We start from the raw sequence: 15,277 nt of genomic DNA, 5'->3' as shown, positions 1-15,277 counted from the left end.
TTATTCAGCTCAGAGAACAGCAGCGTATCTAACGGTCTTTAGTTATTAACACAAAAATCTTACCATGTGCTCACACCAAGACAATCTGGTACCATCACCCTTTCAGGTCATGCAGCAAAGCACTTGTTTGACTGCTTTTGAAAGATTCTTTTTCTTGCACTATCCCCTCAATACTCTTCATGTTATCTAGATGAGAACAAGCCACATCTGCTTACATCTCCTTCCAGATGTAACAGCCCTGGCAATCCTAAGGCATACTTCCTGATTGCACTGCTGCAACCAGCATTACACATACAGTATTGCATAATGTAGCCAAGTGTGGGAACAACCACACAGCCACAGGCAAGCTGTCACCTCAAAAGGAAAGTTTGTTCATGTTTTTCATGGCGCTGGGACTGCAGAGTGCATAAGTGAATTCAACATTCTCTGTATTATTACCAGAATTCAACAGGGATGGAACCTTTACAGCACAAAAAATTTTGTTTGAGCACAGGCTTTGAAGACTATAAACTATTTGACCATTGCAAGAGTTAGAAAATAAATTCTAAGTCTTGAAATATTCTCTACATACTTAGGAGTAAAATGCCCTACATTTTGAGCAGTTCTGTTGGCAACACTGTGAGGTTGCTACCTCTGGCTTTGCACGTGCTCTTGAACCAGGAGGAGGATCTGTGCTCTTGTCCACTTAGAGAGCATTTGTGCTTTTTCTCATGAGTTTCCATTCTTTCCATGCTAAAGAGGGAAGGTGATGTGCCTGTAAACATGTTGTAATTTAAACCTTCTGGTGCTGCACGCAGGTGCTGTGGGAGGGATTACCTTGTTTGTGGCAGTCTGGGCTGGGGGTGTGTTTGTGTGAAGATCTGCAAGGTGATATTTGATCCTCCCAGACTTCTTATGGGACATGCACGCATGCAAGCAAATATGTAAAAGAAAACCCACTTCAGGTGTGTTGCATTGCTCCAAAGGAGTGTAAGAAAGGAAAACACCAGTTACATAATAGAAGTATTCTCAAGAAGGAATTGTTTAATCACAAACACCTTTCAGTCTTAATAAAACTAAATTAGATCTTCTCTAACAGATCAGCATTTTATCCACAGTTGTTATACACACAAAAAAAGAGAAAAAAGTAGATTATCGTTTTAAAATGTAGCATTGCTATTATAAAAGAAAGGCTGGATGTTCTGCTGGTACAGCTTCTCCCTCACAGTTTAGCATTAAACTGTGTCAGCATCTTCTCTAGCTTCAATGCTAGTGCCATGTTACCTTTAATCCTTAATTTTCCTGACATGAAGGCCATGGTTGGCTTTAGTTTACCTAAAAAGAAGACACAGAATCATCAGGAAAAGGAAAGGAACTGGAGATTGCGATATCATATAGTAGTTACTTTGCTACCAAGTTCTACTGTAAAAGCATCAGAAAAGAGGTTCAACAGATTGACTGGATGCTTTCTGAAGCTACGCTCTGAAAAGTTCAATAGCTACTGAACAAAGCAGTAGATATTTTTATTATAAAATCATGGACTCACAGAGTGACTTACGTTGGAAGGGAATTTAAAGGCCATGCACTTCCAGCTACAGCTCATCCAATTCCAAGACCACAAAGAGAGGTGAGCCTGTCAGCTCATCCATCAGCAAGATGTTTCCTGCCACCAGTAGCTGCCTCAGTTCTGCCAAACCCGTTTGTTACTCACCAGTGAACATCTTCACAAAGTCGCCACTCGACATGCTCATCACAACATCAGCTGCTGCAGGAGGCTTCCCAAACCCAGCACTCCCACTGCTGGTTTTCAGGTCAAGGTACCAAGTGCCTCCTTCATCACCTGAGTGGAACAGGGAGAACCTGTGGCAGCACCACAAGGACTGATGTGCCCTGCCCTTTGCTACCCCCGCCTGCTTTTCTCTCCCATCTTCGTGCTAGACGTGCTGGAGGTGCTGTGCCAGAAGCTGCCCCACGCTCTCTGTGCAGACAAGGTCAGCCCCAGCAGATGCCCCACAGTGCCACAGTGTCAGGGGACAAGGCAGTGGCTGCTGGTGGAGCTGGAGGCAGCAGGGGTTTGGAACAGAACTACCATGCTAGCAAACAGAACTACGGCCAGCAGGGTGACACAGCAGAAATGAAACACCAGGAAAACACACCACAGTCCCCAAAAGAGCAGCACATGCTGCTGATGCAGAAAGCATCTCCCTGTGACAACAGCAGCAGGGTAAATCCCACATGTGCTGAAGTTGGCTCTGAAAGGCAACATCTTATAGAGCACACCCAAAGATGTCCCTGTTCCTAGACCAGTTATAAAAGACAAGTATTTACATGTGAAAATACAGACTGACTCTTGCTAGAAAAGTGAGCATTTGAGAATTTTACAAGTGATGGTCTTACCTGACAATTCAAACTGAAAGACGCCCTGCATGGATTTCACTATTTCTTTATTGAGTTCTCCCTGAATAACTCTGAATGTTTCTGCAACAGGCCCCGCTGAAGCTGATTCTTTATTAAGCTTGGCTCCACCTGATGCCTGTGAAGCACCTAAAAGAAACAGATGGATTCTCTGTAAAATGCTGGAACGCTCTATCTCACTTATCTTTCTAAGAATATATATGTTTTCAGCAGTTCTTCTGCAAAAGCTTCTAAGGTGTGAATCAATTCACTACTTTAATCAGCAACTTTCTACACTGCAGTGAATGTGCTCATTTAACATTAAGAAAGAGCATTTGCAATTTATAAGGCATGTAATGCTTAGCAGCCCCTAAAAGCCATGCAGAAGGTCAGTGTATCAGGAAATAATTATTCTACTCAGTGAATTGCTACTGTGTTGGAGATCTGGGCAGTTGGCAGTATCAGTTCCTGGCAGAAAAGTCTAAGTGCGCACTCACAAATAGTATTTTCAAGGGAACTGGGCTCTTTTCAAACTTAGCCTCTTTCTTTCCTATATTTGTTTTGGCACTCCTATAAAACATATTCAGTATTCCTATTTGCCCTCCAATAGAAACATCACTATTCTGAAGAAGTGAACCTGATGCTTTTGTAAAAAAACAACTTCTCTATTTCATCTTGTAGACATTCACATCATGTACGACTGTGAGAACTTCATGTAGGAATAGAAGCTTCTCAAGTTCTCACACTGCAAGAAAGATGTAACACTCCTGCAAAATATGCTGATTGCTTGTGATTTTTTTACAGCAATATTTACTCATAATCTTCATACCACTTAACTCTGGTGGTAAAAAGCAAAAAGGTTGTTCAAAACAAGGTGCTGATTATGAACTGTGAAAGTTGCAGACACTAAAGTCACTTCCATAAATCAAACAGCCCAAATACAAGAGATTTTGCCACATAGATTGAATGTAGTCCAAAAGTAACTTGAAATAGAGGAGGCATTCATTATCATCACAAATAATCGACATGTACATGCAGAGGTTGCCCTTCTACGGCCTTCTGATTATGTGGCTGTCATGTCAGTTTCAGCATCCAAGAAGAAGTCAGGCATCAGGGGGTGACCTAAAGGGGAGTTGAACAATAACAGTAAGCCCAAGTAAGGGTGAACAGCACAAACAGGAATCCATTCTGAAGGCAACAGCACCTCAATTTACCAGTAAATGAACTACAGGTTGAAAGAAGACGAGGTGACATGTTTAGGTTCTGGTACATTTAAAATCAGACCCAGAAGCCTCTTACAAATCCAGTCAGAAACATCTGAAGATGAAGAAACACTATCTCACTATTCGGTAAATAGTAATACATGCGCTTGTGGTGCAGGTCTATTTTCTTTTTGCTAATGGGTTTAAAATGTATATATATATATATATATTTATATAGGCATTGATTATTAGAGCCTCAGTGGACTATTATGTGCTTTCCCAGAATCCACATTCTCAAACGTGAGGCAAAGCATCTTTTGACTGAGTCAAAGGAATATATCCATATTCCCCTATGGCCTTCCTTCCTTCCTTCGCAAACTTCTCATTTTAAAGATCTCTTTTACCTGGTGCAATTGCATAGACATCAAAATCCTTAACGCCTTCTTCTCTCAGTAGAACTTCATCAATAATGAAGTTTCCAGTGAAAGTTTTCGGCTTTGTTAAAATGCAATATGCAGCATCTGCAATTATGTCAGTTTTTCTGCACTGCTTCTCTATTCCGGATCCTCCCAGCATATCCATAGCAGCTGTATGTATGGCTGGAAAATTCAGAGGACAGGAAATTACAAGTTTAACACTAATGACATCACATACTCATCTCTTTGGCAAATGCATAAACTTTATTCTCCTCTCACATGAAAGTAAATCATGAGAAGACTAAACTGTGAAATACCATCAACCAGCGAAGAATGGTCAACCAGCAAACAATCCTCAAAGTGTAAAGATTCCCTTACTTGAAAAGTATTAAAGGAACCAAAAGAGGAATAAAGGGAAGAACTCCTTGTAATATTCATATTATTCAATGCTTCTATCAATACTTTCCACACAAAGACTTCCTCTGGCTTTATTCAGGACATGAAAAACTAACAGGACAACTATCTTTCTCAAAGTGAATGTGCATCAGCAATTAACATTTTCTGCAGCCATTACCATACTGAAAATCTCAATTTTAGCCCCACAATAACTTGTGAGATAACAAAGTGACTCTAAGTTAAAGATGAGAAACCCAATAGCACAAACTCAAACTTTTCCTGGCTTATGCTCCTCTACTTTCACATTACAGCCAATATTATTGTTCTAAATATAGCAAAACTATGGGCAAAGACTGATATGAAAAACCATCTACTGTCCTGCAATCTGCACATCCTTCCATCTATTTCATACAAAGTGCTGCTGGTTTTCCATTAATTCATACATACAGCATCTTCCACTTTGACCCTGCAGTACCTCTACTACTCATTCACACTCTTACATCCTTTTGGCAGGCTACCTCTTTCACTTTTAGTTAAATTGAGAGCTCGTAACATCTCACTATCAGCATATTTTCTTGTTTCAAGGAGCTGGATGAACCAATAGAACCATACTAGCACAGTGTTAATCTCCAGCATTGAAGCTGATCACATATATATGATGTTCTTTAAATTAAAAACTTTGTAATTGTAATGTAGATACTACAGAAGTCACCTCTCTCACTCTCTAAAGTAGTTAACTTTTGTTTTGGCAGATAAACCTTTCAAAACAACATTTTTCTTCCTAGACTGAACATTACAAACTTTTATACTTCAGAACATGAACAGTTTTCATCAAGGAAACACTGATACATACAAATTTTGAAAGCTCACTTGCTGCTTCTAATGCTTTCAAGACACTGGTCTCTTTGTTCAGCAGCTACCAAACCTTCAACAGCAGCCCTGGTCCTCACTGACCCATGGACAATAAACTGGAGCTAGTATAAGATGGGCACACCAAGTTATTTTTCTGCTATGCGGCCCTTCAGTGTGCTGTGACTTGCAAGAAGTGTTGGATGGTTGTGTGAAAAAGCAATTGATTTCCCACTCAGCCAAAACTTTTTTTTTTTTTTACATCTACAGAGGTACATATCTTGTCAGCTTCATCTATTTCCTGGCAATCTAACTAGCTGGGGATTCTAAATATTGACATAAATGTCCAATACTACTCAGGGATGGTGTGCAAACCAAAGTTTGAGTCATGTTGAAAGGAGCAGTGACAAGACAGGAGAAAAAGCAGAATGTGCTCAGGCTGAAGGCAAGTTTAAGTGAAAACAGGAAGGCAACAGTGAGAACTAGGAAAGAAAGCCAATACCCACACAACATCTTTGATCACAAAAAAATACACAGAAGTGCTCGGTGTTCTGAATCAGTCCTAAATAAGACCACCTGTATAGGACAAAACACAACAATTCAAAATAATCACCTGTTTTAGGCCATAAAGCATTGACAGCAACTTCTCCTTTAAATTCTTCTGCCATTCCCAAGACACACATGGACATGCCATATTTAGAAATTGTGTAGGCTACAAAAAGCACACAAAAATCCCATATTTAGTAGGATACATATTTAGTCTACACATAGAATTTTACTTTTGAAGGATGTAAGTCACGGAAAAATCAACTTTCTGGGGTCAAAGCATCATCTTCCTAGAGTACAGAAACTCTCCCAGCTCCTACCACCCCCTTCAGATACAAACTGACCCTTTTACATGAGTATTGAATTGGGGAGGGAAAAAAAAAGGAAAAAAGCACGTTGTAAATCCTTTTTGTATACTCTGAGAAGGGGATGTTGCAGAGAAGGAACATGGACCTGCAAGAGGAGTTTAACCATGTTCCAAGTGTTGAAGTTTAAAAGATAATCCACAGGTTTAAGATGAGCAACATATGTTCTAGCCCAAAGACGCAACTGGGGCCTCCTTCACTCCTCAAAGATAATTTCTATTTAAAAAGACAGCAATGAGCTTTATCGCTATCAAATCAAATGTGGAAGCATAGAGAAAAAAAGATTTTGCCTTCCTATCTCTATTGGGAATAGAAAACATGGTGTAGTATTAAGAAATCCTATGAAAAACTCTTAACTCTTACCTGCAGAACCTTCTTGGAAATATAAGCCTTTCACCACCACTGAAGACTTTTTGTACAATAATCCAAGGCTGCCCACAACAGAACTGCTGCATTCTCCAAAAGCAGAAAAGGAGTGACTTCTACAAACAACAAAACCAACCAATTCTAACGTTTTGATACTCAGTGCAGCTCTCTGTAATTTAATTCTTTTGGCCCTCTGAACACAGAGGACCAGTAGCTCAACACGCTGTAAAGGCAAAGTCCAGGATCACAATCCCAATGCAGGGTGCCAAAGACAAGCGCCAAAAATCAGATTTTCAAAAATGACCATGATTTTCCTTAAGGCTTTCACAGTAAAACTCAGTTTGCAAGTAACTGCATTTAACCCAATAAATCCACACAAGTCTGTCCAACCAACCAGCAGGCTGACACAGCTGTGCAAACGACTTGTGACTGAGCCCCTGTGTACAAAGGTGTCACACAGAGTGGAAGCACCAGTGAGATAAAAAGGAACTGGGAATATTGCATGAGCATATCAGCACAGTGTGAGGAGAACCAAAGTTCACCTGCAGCTGAGACTTGCAAGGGAAGCCAGTGGCAACTTGTTTATCTGCTATAATGTGGGTAGGAAGAGCATGAACAAGGGAAAGGCGTTGCTGAGTGGCATGGGTGATTCAGTGAGAGCAGACACTGGTAGTGCCTTGCTTAGGAACATGGTTTACCAGGACATGAGAAACTAGCCATAGATGAGAGGTAATCTTAGAACTTGGAAGGTTGGAAAAGACAATATAGTCCAACCTTCAACCCATCCCCACTATGGCCACTAAACCATGTCCTTCAGTGCCACATCTAAACCCTTCCTGAACGTCACCAGGGATGGTGACTTCACCACTTCCCTGGGCAGCATGTTCCAATGCATCATCAATCTCAGTAGGTAAAATCAAGCCTGGTGAACCTGATTGACTTCTGTGATAGAATGAAAGGATTTGAGGCCAAAGTGATAACAGCTGACACCATTCACATTAGCAAGGCTTTCATTACCATCTCTCAAAATACTTTTGTATCCAAGTAGATACATAATAGTCTGGATGGTTGAACAGCCTAAGGGGTAAGAGAAATGTTAACTGGACAGGTTCAGGGAGTTAGAATCATGCAGGTGGGCTCCTTTTGCAGCAGGCACGGCCGCAACCAGGGCAGCCCACAGGCTGCACCGTGGGCGCTTTCTGCACTCGTACAGGATCTCATGACTACTGCTTGCAACACACGGGAACGAATAAGGTCAACGTATGTCCCCGTTCATTAGCAGCGCAGAAATAACGCCGCAGCAGTCACTCAATTCAGATTCCACAGCACACCCACAGCCGCACTTTGCCCTCCGGACGTGCACACAGCTCGGCCCGTGAGCAAACAGCACCGAGCGGGACTCCGGGTCCAACCCAGCCGCTCCGGGGCCACCGTGCCCGGCCGCGGCCTCCACCCCGCGTCCCATCGCCCTCAAGGGGCTGCGGAGCACGCGTCTGTCCCTCCGCCCGGCCCCGGCCCCGGCCCCGGCCCCGGCCCCGGCCCCGGCCCCGGCTCTGCCCTGGCAGCTCCTGTGGCTCGGAGCTCGCGGCCCCACCGAAGGAAGGAGGAAAGCCCAGGTCGCCTTACCCAGTGTTGGGCAGCATGGCGGCACGGCCATGGGGCGGCTGTCGGCTCGGCACGGGACGCGCTCCCCGCTCACACCGCCCTCCGTGCAGCCGCGGCCCGGGGAGCCGGGCGGAGCCAGGGCCGAGCGGGGCGGGATGAGGGGCGGGTGATGGAAGTATCGGGATGAGTTCCCTGCGGGAGTACACCTCGTTCAACCAAGCCAAAGCCTTGCACGTTTTCACTGACAAAATTAAAATCGCATCTGAGATCTCGCCCTCAAGGAAAGGACTGAATGACCAAACTGAAGTGACAACTGAAACGATTTATTATTGAAACAACCTGTCCTTATAACTATCGGTCTATCCACTACCACCTCGGGCCACTATGCGGGCGCCGACATGACCCCACTGCAGGGTGCTCACTCGTCATCTTCATCACTGTCATCTTCATCGGTGCGCAGTCAGCAGCCTTCCTCTACCCAGACAGAGCTGGTGAAAGGTGGGCGCTGCGGGTCCTCCCAAGGCTCCCACTCCTCTGGCATCACCGTGACTTCATGCTGTATGTTCACCGTGAGCGATAAGGAGTGGAAAAGCAGGCCAGCCTCAGGAGCACGCTGCTCTTGCTCTCTTGGGCGCCAGGGAAGTTCCTGCAGTGCTGGGTTGCGTGGCAAGCTGTCTCCCATGTAAGATGAAGCGGTGAACGACAAGGAAGTAGAAATGTCTCCAGGGCTCCAGCCGCTGTTTGGTGGCAGCAGGGACGGGTCCAGAGGCTGGTTCATTCCCCAAGCTGCTGCAGCACGCATTGGCTGGCTGTGAGAGGCTCGAGCTCGGCGTCGGCTGCGGTTTCTCCTTCGGCGCTTGGGAGGCCGGGGTCCCCTGGCTGCAGCCGCCTGGGTGCCGGCTGCCGGACCCGCTGCCTGCAGGCAGCCCCTGCGGGAGCAGGAGCAGCAGCAGCAGCAGGAGCAGCAGCAGGGGCCTGTCTCGGCTCTCCTTCTCCGGGCAGATCTCGGCCTGCGCTGCTCGAGGAGCCGAGAGCTCTCTCCTCCGAAGTCTGGGTTCCAGTTGACGAGAGGCTGCAAAAGGCAAAGGAGAAGAGTCAGTTGTTATCACCTTGCGCTTGAAAGACAGCAAGGTACAGGAGATTTTCAATTGCTAAAGACGGACATGGGAGTGAGCAGCATCACGAGCCGATCCTTGACCACCTCTTGCAGGGTGGGAGCGTCTTTGCTCAGTCCAATTGAAGTTTGTCCTTGCAGACATTTCTGCGACAAAGCGGTTTTTGCTGTGCCACTCGGCAAGTGAAATCCTTCTGAACACCCTGGGGGTTCTGATGGGGTGTCATTGTGATGGCACGAGTTTGTGATGGGGGCTTCAGCCACTCCCAACATGGAGTCACAATGATCACCCCAAGGTGATGCCCAGCCCTTTTCACCAGAGCTGTGCTCTGTCCTTTCATCCCCATCTTGTCTCAATGCAGTGCTGCTTATAAATCAGATTATAAATCAGATATAATTCCATGGGCTTTTCTGAACTCTCATGATCTGCAAACAAGAAGAGAGCAAGAGTTTCTACTGCTTTGTCCAGTATTTAATGAAATGTTCATCTCTGATCTGTGGTTTCATCTCAGTTTAAAGCTGGTTCTTTTTTTGCCTGTTTAAATGTACAAAGTATTTGTTGAGCGAGGGTCAAATCGCAGCTTTTACAATGTTGAGTTCTGGCCATGTTTTGGATCTGTGATATCCACATTTACTGCCATTCAAATCATTCCTCAGTTCCCTTCAGCAAAACTTTGGAACAGAGCAATTAAACATGAGGCAAAGTGACAAAAAGCAAAACATAAAACACATACATAAAAATGTTATTCAACAAGTAAAGTAACTGTTATGGGTTAGCCCTCAGCTGTACCTTCAGAAATGGCCTGGAAAAGCACATTCTTTTTCAGTCAGTCAGCCTCCTTGATGATGATTCTCTTTCTTCTTATTTAGAGACTTAAAGCCATCCCTGTCTTTCCTCACATGGCTTCCAAACATTGCATCTGTGTTAGGAAAGCTGGGATTTAAATGTGATGCAGTATTTGAAATGAGGCTGGAAAAGGTGCTGCCTTCAAACCTTGGGAGGAAAGCATTACTAAGAGAATATTGGCCTCTCATACCACGCATCTACAAAATGCCCGTCCTCATTTTGACTTGACATGGTGTAAGCATGAATAAGATGTGGATCTCTAAGAGAAGACGTAACTAAATCCTGCTGCAGTGCCCAGCAAGGAGAACATTTTTTCTGTAATGACTGTGTATAATGACTCAAAGAGAAGACATATAACAGTATTTCTTTATGTTTTGTGAATAATACTTCTTTTGGTTTTCACCTTTTCTGCAGATAGCAAACTGCCCTCTGTTACTGTGAGATGTATGCCACCTAACTGAACGTGATTTTGCTGGAGATGCATCCAGAGCAGAACAAAGCTGTCTCTGGCTGCCCCCTGTGTTTTCCCCTCTCCATTAAAGCAGTAGTTCATCCTGTGGGATGAAAGCTTACTGTGCTGCCCTGGGGGATAGTGATTGTGAATGGCAACTGTGTCAGGGCTGTGTCTGGCTGCTTGTGTGGTTGTACACATGTTTAGAGGGGAGAGAGGACAGGACTGTCATATCCATATATAAGCCATTATGGATTCGAGCCCAATGGAACAAGAAATTCAGTAGCAATAGACAAGGAAAAACAGAAAGATGGAATCTTTGTTTTCTGATGATGTGTTTTTGCTATACTGCTTATCCAGGGATGAGCATGTGTCCTAGAGGCAGCATCATGAGAACATAGACAGGTATCCCACCACCTTCCACTCAGGTCCTCAGTGCTGTGCTGTGGGATATTGTGGGAGCTGATGGTGCTGACTATGAGGGGTACTTGATCCTTGCATTACAAACTTTCATGTGGTGCCATTCTTGGACTTTATGCTCTAAACAGACAAGGCTGAACAATGTGCCAGTCTGCTCTGCACTGTAAGGACAAACCCCACAGTGGGTGCTAAAATTCTTCTGGACATTTGCATTCCACAGGATTTTTACATGAGTGTAGAAATGCTCTGCTTATAAATCCGTTCCTCAGGTCACAGCTTTTGTAAAAAAGAAGTGACTAAACAAACTTGTTGCCCTGTTATCAGAAACTGAAGAAAAACTTCAGATTCTTTTACTGGCTGCTCCAGTTAATAAGAAAACCAGCTCTAAGGCCTGTGTAAAATACAGGCGCTATCTGCATGGTGCTGAAGGTAATGAACGACGCTGATCGCTAACTGTACCAAGAAGAAAAGGTAAGCTCAGCCTTCAAGTCCCCACGGGCTCTGTTTCGATGACCTCTTTCATTTCATCAACTCCACTGGCACGTTTTTTTCCCAGCCTGAGTAGGGAAAAATCCAGCTATGTGTGTGTGCCAGCAGAGGGAGCGCTCAGCACACGAGATTGAATCACGGAATATCCCGATTTGGAAGGGGCTCTCAAGGATCATAGAACCACAGAATAGTTGGGTTGGAAGGGACCTCAGGGCCCACCCAACCCCTGCCATGGGAGCGCTGCTACCCAGCAGGTCAGGTTAGAACAGGGCCATCCAACCTGGCTGACCCCTTTACTTTAACCCTTTGAGGCTGATCTGTCAGCCCATGGTTCACCTATATTTTGCCTGGATTTTATTTATTGTGGTGGTGGTCCAAATGTGGTTTGACTCCCCACCCCCAGTTTCTTTTAAGGCTAGGGCCCCTACTTGTTCTTAGGCTTGTGGCTGGATTCTCTGACACACACTGAGAGAGCTTGACATGCATTTACTACATATTTCCTACATTTAAAGTCAATGATTGACGGGATTAACAGACTACAAGCTGTGAAAGCTGAAAGGAATGAGGGTTTATTTAAAGCAATCAGTAGATAAAGCTTATCTTTGTTATAGGTAACATTCCTTTTTCATCAGTAACTCAGTGGTGCAAATGTAAGCTGAAAAGTAGAGAAACAAAATCTGTCCCTCTCAAAGAACTAGCATAGATTTCTCACAACTTATAAGCCAATATGATAAACTGAAAAGGCTAGATTTTTTATTTCTCTACTCATTGGTGTTTCTGCACATCTCATTATTTAAAGGGACTCTTCCTTGCTCAAGTATGATGGTCTTCTGAGTTCCCAACCTGAAGTCATGGCTGTGTGGTACCCTCCTGCACCAGCTCTGCTTTGGGGTCTGGCAGTTCCTTCTGTAACTGCCTCCTGCCATTCCCACCTGGAGATTATGCTAAAGAATGGAGAGGGAACTTTGCAAATGAGTGAGGACAGTAGCACAGCACCTCCTGAGAAAGGCTTACTTCCACAGACTTTTATTGGTGGGCTGCACACATCAGCTTGATGTAACCTTAAGGAAATGAGAAAGTGAAGAGAAGGGACAACTGCACAGTAGACAGCCAAGAAACAAAGCCATGTAGTCCCCAGAGGATTTTCTTCTCCAGTGTCAGCAAGTAGTAAGGATGAGGAAGGTGACAATAACTCTTCTTGTCAGACTTTTCCCTCTGTTAGCAAGGGAAAATGAGGAAGAAAAGTGTATGCATTTCCTCCATAGTAGAATAAAGCTTAAGCAAGGCAACCTCTGTGCAGGAAAACAAAAAAAATCTTCTCTTGTATTTCCTTAATGTGAACAGTACCTTCTAGCTTTCCCCCTTACTTTCTCCCACTGATAGGAACCACATGGCATGAGCACTAGGTTGTGGAACACACCTTTTTCATCAATGGATGAAGTTTTATCAGGGTGGAGGATAACTGCCACATCATTATTTCCAGTTGTAATCTTTGTCCTAAGGGTGTGTTAGCATGTGTGGGATATGGTACTGGGAGACTACAGAGCACAAAGTTCTGGATCTTTTTTCCCTATAAATATGAACTGTACTCCATAAAAACGCTTTGTCCAGAAGGTTGTTGTCAGCTATTTCTTCATAAGCTGAGAGCTTGCTTTTTTATTATTATTAATTTTTGTTTTTATTTATTTATTTATTTATTTATTTATTTATTGGGAGGGGGGAGGGGGAAAGAAAGCATTAATGTGATATGGGGGAATGCAGAGATTCAGACTTTGGAGTAAAAGGAGAATACTGAAGGCCACATCTATTCACCAAAAACCACATCTCTCAGAACTCCAAGTTTACCAGGCCCAAAATGGAGGGAATAAAAGATTAATGCTGTTGCCTCATTCAAAACTGGGAAGAGACAAGCCCAGATGGCTCGTTTTCTTATTTTCTTTGCCTGAGGAATAAGTGTTACACTGCTGTTGACTGTTAAACACATCCTAACTAAGCAATGTCCTATGTTTGTGTTTCTCATTTTGATTGCTGTCATTTTCCTTTCTTTGTAGAAAGGGAGAGACCCAAACAGAGTGAGGTTTTCTCCATAGGAAATGAACCCTGCTCCAAGAATTCTGCAGCCTGAACAGATGTGACGCACAAGACAAGTTTGTCAGCCTATTACAAATGGGCAGTTGCCTGAAGGACTGCAAATGGCCCTGGGATTTCTGTGACAGAACTGAAAATCAGCCCCTCAGCAGCCCAGCTTTGTCACCACAGACTTTCAGCCCTTCCCTCTGCCTTTCTGTGGGTGCAGCAACTGGCTAAGCCTGAGCTCTCTAAAGCATCTTATAGAACAGTACATCTGCGCTCACAGGTCAGCAGTAGGAGGGCAGAAGTGGAAGGACTGTGGGTCTGCCATAGCATCTGTGCATCACTCATTGATAGCTAATCCAATTCTGAACAGAGGATCTCACACTTAGCAACGCAAGAGGGCTAAGAGAATGATCCAGTTCCACATTCTTAGTGTTGTGAAGCACACTAGGGAATAACTTGGGGAGACAGCCTGGAGACCCAAGTGTCAGGGTTTCTTAAACATAGAAAACAGCCTATTGTACTTATCTGACACATAAAAATTACACATTGCACATTCTTACTAACGTCAGCCAAATATCCATTCTATAATTAGCATATATTCACACTGCCAGATCCCCTGCTTTCTTTCAAGTGGTTTTCTTGTTGAGCTGTTATTACACAGTTTTTAATCATATTCATTGTACAGGCTCTCGTTTAATTTACCCTGCATTACCTGTGTATGTCTGCCTTGTGACAGCTGACACATACCTGCTGTGACCACAGATATTTCATGTCCCACCAAAACCCAGGGGTCTCTCCCATCATTATTTACCTTCCCAGCACAAAGAGGGAGCTGCCATCAAACTAAGAAGGGAATGATGAACCATACTCCTGCCCTTGTTACCCATTCCTGTAGGGTAATAAAGAAGATGGTTACCCTAAGGAAACTCTGCCATACTCTTCATGTGCAGCTCATCAGAAACTTTTCTGACTCCTATTTCATATTTTCCAGATTAGTATTTTTTGCCTGTAAGACATCCATGTTATTCATCTAAAGCAGAAGTCATTTTCAGTCCTGAAAGGGGCTCGTTCTTCACACTTTAGAACATTTTACTATGAGCTTTGTCTTCCAGACAAATACTGAAGAAATCAGAAATATTTTCTGTATAGCAGCAGTTTATATTCTGACTTATGGTGCACTGTCAATCTCCTTTGTCCTTCCACAAGAGAAAGCAACTGGAACAGGTTACTTTGTGTGGTAAAAGCGTAAGGAGAGCTGAAAATGAGACTTCTTGGACTTTAAGGAGCCACAAGAAGAGCCTAGAAAGTGAATGACACTCATGTCTCTGAACATTTAGGTGGACACCAGGGGAGCAAAATCCTTCCTACTGTAAGAGACGAGCAAGTCCAAGACCTCCTCATAAGACTGGATATGTCCAAGTCCATGGGGCAGGATGACGTGCTTCCCAGAGTCATGAGGGAGCTGGTTGATACGCTCACCCAGCCATTCTCCACCGTATTTGAAAAGTCATGGCTGTCAGAAGAAGGCAGGAGAAGTCCCTGGGGTCTGGAAAAGAGAAACATCACTCCCAGTTTTTAGAAAGGCAGGAAGGAAATCACATGGGAAACTACAGGCCAGTGAGCCTTACCTCTGTGCCTGGGAAGATCATGGAGCTGTTCCTCATGGAAGAAATGTGGAGAACGATTTGGAGGTTCTGGTGGACGAAAAGATGGACATGAACCAGCAGTGTGTGCTTGCAGACTGGAAGACCAACTGTATCCA

At 44.0% G+C, this 15,277-nt stretch overlaps 2 protein-coding genes and 1 long non-coding RNA gene across 4 annotated transcripts in view; all 3 read right to left on the bottom strand.

Annotated features, from left to right (window-relative positions):
- Positions 1–1,003: 1,003 nt before the first annotated feature.
- On the bottom strand, positions 1,004–3,410 carry LOC146755186 (uncharacterized). Its single transcript, XR_014938307.1, has 2 exons — positions 2,377–3,410; positions 1,004–1,819 (listed from the first exon to the last, which is right to left on the bottom strand). It is a non-coding gene; the product is annotated as an uncharacterized LOC146755186 (long non-coding RNA).
- LOC146755185 (hydroxysteroid dehydrogenase-like protein 2) lies at positions 3,406–8,223 on the bottom strand. 2 transcript variants are annotated; one of them, XM_085526211.1, is made up of 3 exons: positions 5,850–6,328; positions 3,980–4,174; positions 3,406–3,495 (listed from the first exon to the last, which is right to left on the bottom strand). In XM_085526211.1, the coding sequence occupies exons 1-3, from the start codon at positions 5,923–5,925 to the stop codon at positions 3,437–3,439; spliced, it is 330 nt and encodes a 109-aa protein (XP_085382337.1). In that variant the 5' UTR covers positions 5,926–6,328; the 3' UTR covers positions 3,406–3,436. The 2 variants fall into 2 exon arrangements, 1 of the variants encoding a protein (XP_085382337.1); XR_014938306.1 differs by lacking the exon at positions 3,406–3,495 and adding an exon at positions 8,140–8,223 and having other exon boundaries at positions 3,936–4,174; positions 5,850–6,629.
- A 261-nt stretch (positions 8,224–8,484) lies between these two features.
- The window catches only part of LOC146755184 (uncharacterized), a 31,683-nt gene continuing 24,890 nt past the window's right edge, over positions 8,485–15,277 (bottom strand). The window contains exons 3-4 of the mRNA XM_085526271.1: positions 12,807–12,936; positions 8,485–8,592 (exon numbers count right to left, since the gene is read on the bottom strand). Coding sequence (XP_085382397.1) covers positions 8,485–8,592; positions 12,807–12,936 — 238 coding nt within the window. The remainder of the gene's footprint in view (positions 8,593–12,806; positions 12,937–15,277) is intronic.

This window comes from Coturnix japonica, chromosome 35, assembly GCF_054131305.1.
Source record: "Coturnix japonica strain WE chromosome 35, WE-NBRP24, whole genome shotgun sequence".
Taxonomy (NCBI): domain Eukaryota; kingdom Metazoa; phylum Chordata; class Aves; order Galliformes; family Phasianidae; genus Coturnix; species Coturnix japonica.
Note: the sequence above shows the minus strand (reverse complement) of the source record. Positions and strands in the feature narration are given on the sequence as shown.

Coding starts and splice junctions, on each gene's coding strand:
- LOC146755185 (XM_085526211.1), bottom strand. CDS start 5,925: ATGTCCATGTGTGTCTTGGGAATGGCAGAAGAATTTAAAGGAGAAGTT. Junction 4,175..5,849: donor TGCTTTATGGCCTAAAACAG/GTGATTATTTTG, acceptor TGAATTTTCCAG/CCATACATACAGCTGCTATG. Junction 3,496..3,979: donor TGTCTATGCAATTGCACCAG/GTAAAAGAGATC, acceptor ACTCCCCTTTAG/GTCACCCCCTGATGCCTGAC.